Genomic DNA, 15,104 nt, shown 5'->3' with positions numbered 1-15,104 from the left:
ATCTGAGGTAGTGTCTGTTCTCTGTATCTCTGAGTATCTCTGTTCATTTTCCCAAGAGGATGAATGACAGAGAGATCTGAGGTAGTGTCTGTTCTCTGTATCTCTGAGTGTCTCTGTTCATTTTACCTAGAGGGTGAATGACAGAGAGATCTGAGGTAGTATCTGTTCTCTGTATCTCTGAGTATCTCTGTTCATTTTCCCAAGAGGATGAATGACAGAGATCTGAGGTAGTATCTGTTCTCTGTATCTCTGAGTGTCTCTGTTCATTTTCCCTAGAGGATGAATGACAGAGAGATCTGAGGTAGTATCTGTTCTCTGTATCTCTGAGTATCTCTGTTCATTTTCCCAAGAGGGTGAATGACAGAGAGATCTGAGGTTGTATCTGTTCTCTGTATCTCTGTTCATTTTACCTAGAGGATGAATGACAGAGAGATCTGAGGTAGTATCTGTTCTCTGTATCTCTGAGTATCTCTGTTCATTTTCCCTAGAGGATGAATGACAGAGAGATCTGAGGTATTTTTGGAATAGGAGAGTAGCGATGTGACACTGGAAGTGTGCCCTACTTTGGAAATGGAACAAAGCTCACTGTTTTAGGTAAGTTAACTTCTTAAAGATTCATAATATGTATGTGAATATGTAACCCTGAAGGTGTTTCGTTGCCAATAAGAGTCTCCTAAAGTGGTCAAGCTGAACTAAAGGGTTGATGTGAAAACGCTGTGACTTTAAACCAACCAGCCTTCTTTGGCAAAGGAACCAAACTCACTGTTTTAGGTAAATACTTCCTACTTTCTTATCGTGAAATGTATGATTTTTTTATTTTCTTTCTTCATAAAAACATGAATAATTGACTAAAAGCAAGCATTCTTAAAGTATTTCTGATGCCAAAAGCATAGAACAAGGCCGTAGTAGTTGGTCCATTACTGCTCAGTATGTCTGCACTGTGACAACTATAATCCTGCATTCTTTGGAGCAGGAACCAAACTGACTGTTCTGGGTAAGAGAATATTCCCCATGATGGAACTAATGGGTCTCTATGTGTGGTGTAGTAGCATAGTGATGTGAGGAGTTAGTTGGTTGTGGATTCAGTGCATTAGATTAGTTCATACTAGTGTTACTCCACTCAATGCTTTCTGATGCTAAGCCTGTACACTGTGCCAACTATGAGGCACATTTCGGTTCAGGCACCAAATTAACAGTTCTCGGTAAGTCATCCGTACACTATGTTTGCCTTCACGTGTCGTTTGAGTTAGACAGCATAATTGTGAGAAGAGAGATGTGATATCCTAGTAGATTATAGTATGTTTGTCTCATCTATGTGTTCTAAACCGGTAAGAACAGGGTGTTGGTTGGCATTAGGAGAATAGATTTATCAAAGGTCGTGATCGGGATGGAAAGTTCTAGAAAACAGCACAGCTAGAGATTAAATCTATATTAGAGCAGTGTTCCACTGTACTGTGCTGATGGTGCCAGGCTCAAGACGTCTATATATATATATTAGAGCAGTGTTCCACTGTACTGTGTTAATGGTGGCTCAGCATGTCTATATATCTATATTAGAGCAGTGTTCCACTGTACTGTGTTAATGGTGCCAGGCTCAGCATGTCTATATATCTATATTAGAGCAGTGTTCCACTGTACTGTGCTAATGGTGCCAGGCTCAGCATGTCTATATATCTATATTAGAGCAGTGTTCCACTGTACTGTGCTAATGGTGGCTCAGCATGTCTATATATCTATATTAGAGCAGTGTTCCACTGTACTGTGTTAATGGTGGCTCAGCATGTCTATATATCTATATTAGAGCAGTGTTCCACTGTACTGTGTTAATGGTGGCTCAGCACGTCTATATATCTATATTAGAGCAGTGTTCCACTGTACTGTGTTAATGGTGCCAGGCTCAGCATGTCTATATATCTATATCAGAGCAGTGTTCCACTGTACTGTGTTAATGGTGCCGGCCAGGCTCAGCACGTCTATATATCTATATTAGAGCAGTGTTCCACTGTACTGTGTTAATGGTGGCTCAGCATGTCTATATATCTATATTAGAGCAGTGTTCCACTGTACTGTGTTAATGGTGGCTCAGCATGTCTATATATCTATATTAGAGCAGTGTTCCACTGTACTGTGTTAATGGTGCCGGCCAGGCTCAGCACGTCTATATATCTATATTAGAGCAGTGTTCCACTGTACTGTGCTAATGGTGGCTCAGCATGTCTATATATCTATATTAGAGCAGTATTCCACTGTACTGTGTTAATGGTGCCAGGCTCAGCATGTCTATATATCTATATTAGAGCAGTGTTCCACTGTACTGTGTTAATGGTGCCGACCAGGCTCAGCACGTCTATATATCTATATTAGAGCAGTGTTCCACTGTACTGTGTTAGTGGTGCCAGGCTCAGCACGTCTATATATCTATATTAGAGCAGTGTTCCACTGTACTGTGTTAATGGTGGCTCAGCACGTCTATATATCTATATTAGAGCAGTGTTCCACTGTACTGTGTTAATGGTGCCAGGCTCAGCATGTCTATATATCTATATTAGAGCAGTGTTCCACTGTACTGTGTTAATGGTGCCAGGCTCAGCATGTCTATATATCTATATTAGAGCAGTGTTCCACTGTACTGTGTTAATGGTGCCGCCAGGCTCAGCACGTCTATATATCTATATTAGAGCAGTGTTCCACTGTACTGTGTTAGTGGTGCCAGGCTCAGCACGTCTATATATCTATATTAGAGCAGTATTCCACTGTACTGTGTTAATGGTGCCAGGCTCAGCATGTCTATATATCTATATTAGAGCAGTGTTCCACTGTACTGTGTTAATGGTGGCTCAGCATGTCTATATATCTATATTAGAGCAGTGTTCCACTGTACTGTGTTAATGGTGCCAGGCTCAGCATGTCTATATATCTATATTAGAGCAGTGTTCCACTGTACTGTGTTAATGGTGCCGACCAGGCTCAGCACGTCTATATATCTATATTAGAGCAGTGTTCCACTGTACTGTGTTAATGGTGGCTCAGCATGTCTATATATCTATATTAGAGCAGTGTTCCACTGTACTGTGTTAATGGTGGCTCAGCATGTCTATATATCTATATTAGAGCAGTGTTCCACTGTACTGTGTTAGTGGTGCCAGGCTCAGCACGTCTATATATCTATATTAGAGCAGTGTTCCACTGTACTGTGTTAATGGTGGCTCAGCATGTCTATATATCTATATTAGAGCAGTGTTCCACTGTACTGTGTTAGTGGTGCCAGGCTCAGCACGTCTATATATATATATTAGAGCAGTGTTCCACTGTACTGTGTTAATGGTGGCTCAGCACGTCTATATATCTATATTAGAGCAGTGTTCCACTGTACTGTGTTAATGGTGGCTCAGCATGTCTATATATCTATATTAGAGCAGTGTTCCACTGTACTGTGTTAATGGTGGCTCAGCACGTCTATATATCTATATTAGAGCAGTATTCCACTGTACTGTGTTAATGGTGGCTCAGCACGTCTATATATCTATATTAGAGCAGTATTCCACTGTACTGTGTTAATGGTGGCGGCCAGGCTGACTTCAGTGGAGGAACCCCGTTAACTGTTCTCGACAAAACACCAAAATAAAAATAATACAATTAACCAAATGACTGTTGGAGATGGAAACCACTTACATTTCATTCGAAAAATAGTCACAATAATGTATTTGTTTATCATTTAGATTATACCCGTTGCTGAGTTACTGTGAAAAGTATTTGAATGTACTTCTGACAGAGTAACAAAGGTTGAGAAAGTCCAGAGTCCTTGTCAGAACTAGAGACTTTAGGATACAGCCTTGTCGCTCTGCGCTTGTATGCGTGAAGCATACTTTGGAGCTGGCACCAAACTCACCGTTTTAGGTAAGAAAATATACTACCAAATGTTACGTACTAGCATGGAGAAAACATGTACAATATTCTGCAATATAAAAACAGTTACGCTTTAAACTAAAAGGTTATTTTAATGTAACTGGATCACAGTAAAAACATCAGCTATCTTCCTCTAACATTTTACACAACAAGGTATCAGAACCAGTATTGAGGTATACAGTGGTCTGGCTCTATGTCCAGACCCAGTCTACATCTCTCATGGTATTGAGAAGTGGTCTGGCTCTATGCCCAGACCCAGTCTACATCTCTCATGGTATTGAGAAGTGGTCTGGTTCTATGCCCAGACCCAGTCTACATCTCTCATGGTATTGAGAAGTGGTCTGGCTCTATGTCCAGACCCAGTCTACATCTCTCATGGTATTGAGAAGTGGTCTGGCTCTATGTCCAGACCCAGTCTACATCTCTCATGGTATTGAGAAGTGGTCTGGCTCTATGTCCAGACCCAGTCTACATCTCTCATGGTATTGAGAAGTGGTCTGGTTCTATGTCCAGACCCAGTCTACATCTCTCATGGTATTGAGAAGTGGTCTGGCTCTATGTCCAGACCCAGTCTACATCTCTCATGGTATTGAGAAGTGGTCTGGTTCTATGCCCAGACCCAGTCTACATCTCTCATGGTATTGAGAAGTGGTCTGGCTCTATGTCCAGACCCAGTCTACATCTCTCATGGTATTGAGAAGTGGTCTGGCTCTATGCCCAGACCCAGTCTACATCTCTCATGGTATTGAGAAGTGGTCTGGCTCTATGTCCAGACCCAGTCTACATCTCTCATGGTATTGAGAAGTGGTCTGGCTCTATGTCCAGACCCAGTCTACATCTCTCATGGTATTGAGAAGTGGTCTGGCTCTATGTCCAGACCCAGTCTACATCTCTCATGGTATTGAGAAGTGGTCTGGTTCTATGCCCAGACCCAGTCTACATCTCTCATGGTATTGAGAAGTGGTCTGGTTCTATGCCCAGACCCAGTCTACATCTCTCATGGTATTGAGAAGTGGTCTGGCTCTATGTCCAGACCCAGTCTACATCTCTCATGGTATTGAGAAGTGGTCTGGTTCTATGCCCAGACCCAGTCTACATCTCTCATGGTATTGAGAAGTGGTCTGGTTCTATGCCCAGACCCAGTCTACATCTCTCATGGTATTGAGAAGTGGTCTGGTTCTATGCCCAGACCCAGTCTACATCTCTCATGGTATTGAGAAGTGGTCTGGCTCTGTCCAGACCCAGTCTACATCTCTCATGGTATTGAGAAGTGGTCTGGCTCTATGTCCAGACCCAGTCTACATCTCTCATGGTATTGAGAAGTGGTCTGGCTCTATGCCCAGACCCAGTCTACATCTCTCATGGTATTGAGAAGTGGTCTGGCTCTATGTCCAGACCCAGTCTACATCTCTCATGGTATTGAGAAGTGGTCTGGCTCTATGTCCAGACCCAGTCTACATCTCTCATGGTATTGAGAAGTGGTCTGGCTCTATGTCCAGACCCAGTCTACATCTCTCATGGTATTGAGAAGTGGTCTGGCTCTATGTCCAGACCCAGTCTACATCTCTCATGGTATTGAGAAGTGGTCTGGCTCTATGTCCAGACCCAGTCTACATCTCTCATGGTATTGAGAAGTGGTCTGGTTCTATGCCCAGATCCAGTCTACATCTCTCATGGTATTGAGAAGTGGTCTGGCTCTATGCCCAGACCCAGTCTACATCTCTCATGGTATTGAGAAGTGGTCTGGCTCTGCCCAGACCCAGTCTACATCTCTCATGGTATTGAGAAGTGGTCTGGTTCTATGCCCAGACCCAGTCTACATCTCTCATGGTATTGAGAAGTGGTCTGGTTCTATGCCCAGACCCAGTCTACATCTCTCATGGTATTGAGAAGTGGTCTGGTTCTATGCCCAGACCCAGTCTACATCTCTCATGGTATTGAGAAGTGGTCTGGTTCTATGTCCAGACCCAGTCTACATCTCTCATGGTATTGAGAAGTGGTCTGGCTCTATGTCCAGACCCAGTCTACATCTCTCATGGTATTGAGAAGTGGTCTGGCTCTATGTCCAGACCCAGTCTACATCTCTCATGGTATTGAGAAGTGGTCTGGCTCTATGCCCAGACCCAGTCTACATCTCTCATGGTATTGAGAAGTGGTCTGGCTCTATGCCCAGACCCAGTCTACATCTCTCATGGTATTGAGAAGTGGTCTGGTTCTATGCCCAGACCCAGTCTACATCTCTCATGGTATTGAGAAGTGGTCTGGCTCTATGCCCAGACCCAGTCTACATCTCTCATGGTATTGAGAAGTGGTCTGGTTCTATGTCCAGACCCAGTCTACATCTCTCATGGTTCTAGTTGTTATCAGCTCTGTTATGAGCGGTGAGTTTCAAGACACAGACTTACTACGACAATGGAACTAGACTCACAGTCTGAGGTAAAGGCAAGACTCTGCCAGTGTTGAGAGGAGCACATTAGGGTGTATATAACTAGACTCTGCTAGTGTTGAGAGGAGCACATTAGGGTGTATATAACTAGACTCTGCTAGAGTCGTGAGGAGCACATTAGGGTGTATTTAACTAGACTCTGCTAGAGTCGTGAGGAGCACATTAGGGTGTATATCACTGGACTCTGCTAGAGTCGTGAGGAGCACATTAGGGTGTATATAACTAGACTCTGCTAGAGTCGTGAGGAGCACATTAGGGTGTATATCACTGGACTCTGCTAGAGTCGTGAGGAGCACATTAGGGTGTATATCACTGGACTCTGCTAGAGTCGTGAGGAGCACATTAGGGTGTATATCACTGGACTCTGCTAGAGTCGTGAGGAGCACATTAGGGTGTATATAACTAGACTCTGCTAGAGTCGTGAGGAGCACATTAGGGTGTATATAACTAGACTCTGCTAGAGTCGTGAGGAGCACATTAGGGTGTATATAACTAGACTCTGCTAGAGTCGTGAGGAGCACATTAGGGTGTATATAACTAGACTCTGCTAGTGTTGAGAGAAGCACATTAGGGTGTATATAACTAGACTCTGCTAGAGTTGTGAGGAGCACATTAGGGTGTATATAACTAGACTGCTAGTGTTGAGAGAAGCACATTAGGGTGTATATAACTAGACTCTGCTAGAGTCGTGAGGAGCACATTAAGGTGTATATAACTAGACTCTGCCAGTGTTGAGAGAAGCACATTAGGGTGTATATAACTAGACACTGCTAGAGTTGAGAGAAGCACATTAGGGTGTATATAACTAGACTCTGCTAGAGTCGTGAGGAGCACATTAGGGTGTATATAACTAGACTCTGCTAGTGTTGAGAGAAGCACATTAGGGTGTATATAACTAGACTCTGCTAGAGTCGTGAGGAGCACATTAGGGTGTATATAACTAGACTGCTAGAGTCATGAGGAGCACATTAGGGTGTATATAACTAGACACTGCTAGAGTCGTGAGGAGCACATTAGGGTGTATGTAACTAGACTCTGCTAGAGTTGTGAGTAGCACATTAAGGTGTATATAACTAGACAATGCTAGAGTCGTGAGGAGCACATTAGGGTGTATATAACTAGACTCTGCTAGAGTCGTGAGGAGCACATTAGGGTGTATATCACTGGACTCTGCTAGAGTCGTGAGGAGCACATTAGGGTGTATATCACTGGACTCTGCTAGAGTCGTGAGGAGCACATTAGGGTGTATATCACTGGACTCTGCTAGAGTCGTGAGGAGCACATTAGGGTGTATATAACTAGACTCTGCTAGAGTCGTGAGGAGCACATTAGGGTGTATATAACTAGACTCTGCTAGAGTCGTGAGGAGCACATTAGGGTGTATATAACTAGACTCTGCTAGAGTCGTGAGGAGCACATTAGGGTGTATATAACTAGACTCTGCTAGTGTTGAGAGAAGCACATTAGGGTGTATATAACTAGACTCTGCTAGAGTTGTGAGGAGCACATTAGGGTGTATATAACTAGACTGCTAGTGTTGAGAGAAGCACATTAGGGTGTATATAACTAGACTCTGCTAGAGTCGTGAGGAGCACATTAAGGTGTATATAACTAGACTCTGCCAGTGTTGAGAGAAGCACATTAGGGTGTATATAACTAGACACTGCTAGAGTTGAGAGAAGCACATTAGGGTGTATATAACTAGACTCTGCTAGAGTCGTGAGGAGCACATTAGGGTGTATATAACTAGACTCTGCTAGTGTTGAGAGAAGCACATTAGGGTGTATATAACTAGACTCTGCTAGAGTCGTGAGGAGCACATTAGGGTGTATATAACTAGACTGCTAGAGTCATGAGGAGCACATTAGGGTGTATATAACTAGACACTGCTAGAGTCGTGAGGAGCACATTAGGGTGTATGTAACTAGACTCTGCTAGAGTTGTGAGTAGCACATTAAGGTGTATATAACTAGACAATGCTAGAGTCGTGAGGAGCACATTAGGGTGTATATAACTAGACTCTGCTAGAGTCGTGAGGAGCACATTAGGGTGTATATCACTGGACTCTGCTAGAGTCGTGAGGAGCACATTAGGGTGTATATCACTGGACTCTGCTAGAGTCGTGAGGAGCACATTAGGGTGTATATCACTGGACTCTGCTAGAGTCGTGAGGAGCACATTAGGGTGTATATAACTAGACTCTGCTAGAGTCGTGAGGAGCACATTAGGGTGTATATAACTAGACTCTGCTAGAGTCGTGAGGAGCACATTAGGGTGTATATAACTAGACTCTGCTAGAGTCGTGAGGAGCACATTAGGGTGTATATAACTAGACTCTGCTAGTGTTGAGAGAAGCACATTAGGGTGTATATAACTAGACTCTGCTAGAGTTGTGAGGAGCACATTAGGGTGTATATAACTAGACTGCTAGTGTTGAGAGAAGCACATTAGGGTGTATATAACTAGACTCTGCTAGAGTCGTGAGGAGCACATTAAGGTGTATATAACTAGACTCTGCCAGTGTTGAGAGAAGCACATTAGGGTGTATATAACTAGACACTGCTAGAGTTGAGAGAAGCACATTAGGGTGTATATAACTAGACTCTGCTAGAGTCGTGAGGAGCACATTAGGGTGTATATAACTAGACTCTGCTAGTGTTGAGAGAAGCACATTAGGGTGTATATAACTAGACTCTGCTAGAGTCGTGAGGAGCACATTAGGGTGTATATAACTAGACTGCTAGAGTCATGAGGAGCACATTAGGGTGTATATAACTAGACACTGCTAGAGTCGTGAGGAGCACATTAGGGTGTATGTAACTAGACTCTGCTAGAGTTGTGAGTAGCACATTAAGGTGTATATAACTAGACAATGCTAGAGTCGTGAGGAGCACATTAGGGTGTATATAACTAGACTCTGCTAGAGTCGTGAGGAGCACATTAGGGTGTATATAACTAGACACTGCTAGAGTCGTGAGGAGCACATTAGGGTGTATGTAACTAGACTCTGCTAGAGTTGTGAGTAGCACATTAGGGTGTATATAACTAGACTCTGCTAGAGTCGTGAGGAGCACATTAGGGTGTATATAACTAGACTCTGCTAGTGTTGAGAGAAGAGGGCTCTTTCTGTAACCTTGTATCAGTGTGAACCTCAACCAGCCTTACTTCAGAAGGACATAGACAGGACCAGTTTATAGAAGGAGATAGACAGGACCGGTTTATAGAAGGAGATAGACAGGACCAGTTTATAGAAGGAGATAGACAGGACGGGTTTATAGAAAGAGAAAGACAGGACCGGATTATAGAAGGAGAAAGAGGACCGGTTTATAGAAGGAGATAGACAGGACCGGTTTATAGAAGGAGATAGACAGGACCGGTTTATAGAAGGAGAAAGACAGGACGGGTTTATAGAAGGAGAAAGACAGGACGGGTTTATAGAAGGAGAAAGACAGGACGGGTTTATAGAAGGAGAAAGACAGGACCGGTTTATAGAAGGAGATAGACAGGACCGGTTTATAGAAGGAGATAGACAGGACCGGTTTATAGAAGGAGAAAGACAGGACCGGTTTATAGAAGGAGAAAGACAGGACCGGTTTATAGAAGGAGATAGACAGGACCGGTTTATAGAAGGAGATAGACAGGACCGGTTTATAGATGGAGATAGACAGGACCGGTTTATAGAAGGAGAAAGACAGGACCGGTTTATAGAAGGAGATAGACAGGACGGGTTTATAGAAGGAGAAAGACAGGACCGGTTTATAGAAGGAGAAAGAGGACTGGTTTATAGAAGGAGAAAGACAGGACCGGTTTATAGAAGGAGATAGACAGGACCGGTTTATAGAAGGAGATAGACAGGACGGGTTTATAGAAGGAGATAGACAGGACCGGTTTATAGAAGGAGAAAGACAGGACCGGTTTATAGAAGGAGATAGACAGGACCGGTTTATAGAAGGAGAAAGACAGGACCGGTTTATAGAAGGAGAAAGACAGGACCGGTTTATAGAAGGAGAAAGACAGGACCGGATTATAGAAGGCGATAGACATGACGGGTTTATAGGTGTCATTTCTGTCTCGTCTCTTTTAAAGCACTCAGGTTCAGGTCTTAGTCAACAACAAACAGAGCCATTGATTGACTGTTGAAGGTTAAAGCTTCTTCTATTTCCTCCCTGCAGAGCCAGACATCCCTGTCACTCCACCCGAAGTCAAAGTCCTTCCACCCTCCACTAAGGAGTGTGAAGATAGAAACAAGAAGAAGAAGAAGACCTTGGTGTGTGTGGCCACCGACTTCTACCCCGACCACGTCACTGTGTTCTGGCAGTTAAATGGAGGCGCCAACATCACCGATGGAGTGGGGACCGACAACACTGCCTTGAGGGATGAAAACAGACGCTACAGTATCACCAGCAGACTGAGAGTCCCAGCCAAGACATGGAACACGGCCTCGAACAGATTCACCTGCACCGTCCGCTTCTTCAATGGGACCCATGACATATATGTTGCAGATCACATTGACGGAGAAGAAGGTATGGTCAAATTATGAACTAAAACACTGTCCTTGTTTATGAGAAGAAACAGGTTTTATTGAACGACAATAGTATGCTTCTCTTTGTTTGTCATTCTCTAGTAAAACCGTAAGTCAACTAGTGAGCTTCTCTACATCGTTATGTAGAACTAGGATGTACATTCGCCTGTCATGGGAAACACCGCTTTTGTTTCTTCTATGTCAAGGTGGTGATGGAGGGATGACGACAGGTAAATGTGCCCATTCTATACTGAACTACTTATTGTTCATGCCAAATACATGGAATACATATAACCTATACTTTACATAATACTGTTTACAATACTGTCATATTTAGTCATGCCTAATCTGCGGAACAATATTAACCTGACACCATCTTAGTCAAGGTCATTTCAATGTCTTATTGTCCTTGTAGAGTACTACGTGAAGAGCACCCAGACTGCCAAGCTGGCCTACAGCATCTTCATCGCTAAGAGTACCTTCTACGGCCTGGTCGTCATGGCTCTGATTTGGAAGTTTCAGGTGAGTTCACTGCTACTATGATGATGGACATCACACAACCTTCTCTCTTTCTTCAATCTATGTCTTGTGCCAGCTAGCCTGGTTCCAGATCTGTTTGTGCTGTCTTGCCAACTCTTATGGTCGGCATGACAACGACATACTGTAGGAGTTGGCAGGAAAGCACGAACAGATCTGGGACCAGGCTAGCGCTGTGCTAATAAAGGATCTAAGAGGGCAGCATACTGTCTTTATCCTGTATCTCTGTGTTTCCATACAGACACCATACTGTCTTTATTCTGTATCTCTGTGTTTCCATACAGACACCATACTGTCTTTATCCTGTATCTCTGTGTTTCCATACAGACACAATACAGACACCATACTGTCTTTATCCTGTATCTCTGTGTTCCCATACAGACACCATACTGTCTTTATCCTGTATCTCTGTGTTCCCATACAGACACCATACTGTCTTTATCCTGTATCTCTGTGTTTCCATACAGACACCATACTGTCTTTATCCTGTATCTCTGTGTTCCCCATACAGACACCATACTGTCTTTATCCTGTATCTCTGTGTTTCCATACAGACACCATACAGACACTATACTGTCTTTATCCTGTATCTCTGTGTTTCCATACAGACACCATACTGTCTTTATCCTGTATCTCTGTGTTCCCATACAGACACCATACTGTCTTTATCCTGTATCTCTGTGTTTCCATACAGACACCATACTGTCTTTATCCTGTATCTCTGTGTTTCCCATACAGACACCATACTGTCTTTATCCTGTATCTCTGTGTTTCCATACAGACACCATACAGACATCATACTGTCTTTATCCTGTATCTCTGTGTTTCCATACAGACACCATACTGTCTTTATCCTGTATCTCTGTGTTCCCATACAGACACCATACTGTCTTTATCCTGTATCTCTGTGTTTCCATACAGACACCATACAGACACCATACTGTCTTTATTCTGTATCTCTGTGTTTCCCATACAGACACCATACTGTCTTTATCCTGTATCTCTGTGTTTCCATACAGACACCATACTGTCTTTATCCTGTATCTCTGTGTTCCCGTACAGCGCTCCTCAGATAAACAGATGTAGTTGATCCCTGACCGAGACCCGGCCACCCGTGGAAGCTGAGCTCGGTGGAGTGGAGGGCGTCATGTGTGGCATAAAGCTCTGGTGAAAAGTAGTGCACTAAAAGTAGTGCTCTATAAAGTAGTGCTCTCTTTATAGAGCACTACTTTTTAGTGCACTACTTTTCACCAGAGCTCTAGTGCACTATAAAGTAGAGCACTAAAAGTAGTGCTCTATAAAGTAGTGCTCTATAAAGTAGTGCACTATAAAGTAGAGCACTAAAAAGTATTGTTCTATAAAGTAGTGCTCTATAAAGTAGTGCACTATAAAGTAGTGTACTATAAAGTAGAGCACTAAAAAGTAGTGCTCTATAAAGTAGTGCACTATAAAGTAGAGCACTAAAAAGTAGTGCTCTATAAAGTAGTGCTCTATAAAGTAGTGCTCTATAAAGTAGTGCTCTATAATGTAGTGCTCTATAATGTAGTGCTCTATAATGTAGTGCTCTATAATGTAGTGCACTATAAAGGGAAAAGGATTCCATTTGGGACGAAGGACAAACCCATTTCTATCATGTGATTACAATGTAGTGTGCTGTCTATTATCTGTCACTTCCTATACAATGTGAGGATGTATTTTATCATCCCCAATAAACAGTATCTTTCTTCATGTATTCACTGAGTGTACAAAACATTAAGAACACCTTCCTCATCCTCCCCCTTGAATTCGTCGGCGTCATGGACTCTACAAGGTGTTGGAAGCGTTCCACAGGGATGCTGGTCCATGTTGACTCTACAAGGTGTTGAAAGCGTTCCACAGGGATGCTGGCCCACGTTGACTCTACAAGGTGTTGAAAGTGTTCCACAGGGATGCTGGTCCATGTTGACTCTACAAGGTGTTGGAAGCGTTCCACAGGGATGCTGGTCCATGTTGACTCTACAAGGTGTTGAAAGTGTTCCACAGGGATGCTGGTCCATGTTGACTCTACAAGGTGTTGAAAGCGTTCCACAGGGATGCTGGTCCATGTTGACTCTACAAGGTGTTGAAAGTGTTCCACAGGGATGCTGGTCCATGTTGACTCTACAAGGTGTTGAAAGCGTTCCACAGGGATGCTGGTCCATGTTGACTCTACAAGGTGTTGAAAGCGTTCCACAGGGATGCTGGTCCATGTTGACTCTACAAGGTGTTGAAAGCGTTCCACAGGGATGCTGGTCCATGTTGACTCTACAAGGTGTTGAAAGTGTTCCACAGGGATGCTGGTCCATGTTGACTCTACAAGGTGTTGAAAGCGTTCCACAGGGATGCTGGTCCATGTTGACTCTACAAGGTGTTGAAAGTGTTCCACAGGGATGCTGGTCCATGTTGACTCTACAAGGTGTTGAAAGCGTTCCACAGGGATGCTGGCCCATGTTGACTCTACAAGGTGTTGAAAGCGTTCCACTTGGATGCTGGCCCATGTTGACTCTACAAGGTGTCCAAAGCGTTCCACAGGGATGCTGGCCCATGTTGACTCTACAAGGTGTTGAAAGCGTTCCACAGGGATGCTGGCCCATGTTGACTCTACAAGGTGTCGAAAGCGTTCCACAGGGATGCTGGTCCATGTTGACTCTACAAGGTGTTGAAAGCGTTCCACAGGGATGCTGGTCCATGTTGACTCTACAAGGTGTTGAAAGCGTTCCACAGGGATGCTGGTCCATGTTGACTCTACAAGTGTTGAAAGCGTTCCACAGGGATGCTGGTCCATGTTGACTCTACAAGGTGTCCAAAGCGTTCCACAGGGATGCTGGTCCATGTTGACTCTACAAGGTGTTGAAAGCGTTCCACAGGGATGCTGGTCCATGTTGACTCTACAAGGTGTCAAAAGCGTTCCACAGGGATGCTGGTCCATGTTGACTCTACAAGGTGTTGAAAGCGTTCCACAGGGATGCACAGGCTGGCACAGTTGTGTCAAGTTGGCTGGATGTGTTTTGGGTGGCGAACCATTCTTGATAAACACGGGAAACTGTTGAGTGTGAAAAACCCAGCAGCGTTGCAGTTCTTGACACAACCAGTGTGCCTGGCACCTACTACCATACCCCGTTCAAAGACACTTAAATATTTAGTCTTGCCCATTCACCCTCTGAATGACACACATACACAATCCATGTCTCTATTGTCTCCAGGCTTAAAAATCCTTATTTAACCCGTCTCCTCCCCTTCATCTACACCAGGGGTGTCAAAGTCAAATGGACGGAGGGCCAAATAAAAAATTTAGCTACAAGCCGAGGGCCGGACTGTTCGAATGTTCATTGAAAAAATTTTAAATGACGCATATAGTCTAGTGAACCTAATTGAACCTACTGAATGCTCAATACATGCTCCATTTTCAAGGCTTTACCGCACAACGCTTCCTGGTGTATGATACAATGATAAGCTGTCAGCTCACCTGTCGCGTTTTCCTCTTGCATCTTTTCCCGTATCTTCGCCACCAGTCCGCTCCTGTGTCCACACATCGCAGGTGCTCCGTCGGTTGTCAAACCCACGAGTTTTTCCCAAGGCAGCTCCATCTCATTTACACATCTTGACACCTCTTCATACAAATCATGCCCCGTAGTTGTGCCATGCATAGGACGTAAAGCCAAAAACTCCTCTGTC

The 15,104-nt window shown here is 43.7% G+C and overlaps 1 gene segment (V, D, J or C); it reads left to right on the top strand.

Moving 5' to 3' along the window:
• Positions 1 to 1,031: 1,031 nt before the first annotated feature.
• Positions 1,032 to 12,592, top strand: LOC135537198 (T cell receptor beta chain MC.7.G5-like). The segment is given in 5 exon segments: positions 1,032 to 1,202; positions 10,525 to 10,875; positions 11,081 to 11,104; positions 11,290 to 11,396; positions 12,474 to 12,592. Coding segments are annotated over 5 exon segments (585 nt in total).
• The last annotated feature ends 2,512 nt before the right edge of the window (positions 12,593 to 15,104 follow it).

The sequence above is a fragment of the Oncorhynchus masou genome, unplaced genomic scaffold (genome assembly GCF_036934945.1).
Source record: "Oncorhynchus masou masou isolate Uvic2021 unplaced genomic scaffold, UVic_Omas_1.1 unplaced_scaffold_722, whole genome shotgun sequence".
Taxonomy (NCBI): Eukaryota; Metazoa; Chordata; class Actinopteri; order Salmoniformes; family Salmonidae; genus Oncorhynchus; species Oncorhynchus masou.
This window is presented reverse-complemented; position numbering and strand designations above follow the sequence as displayed.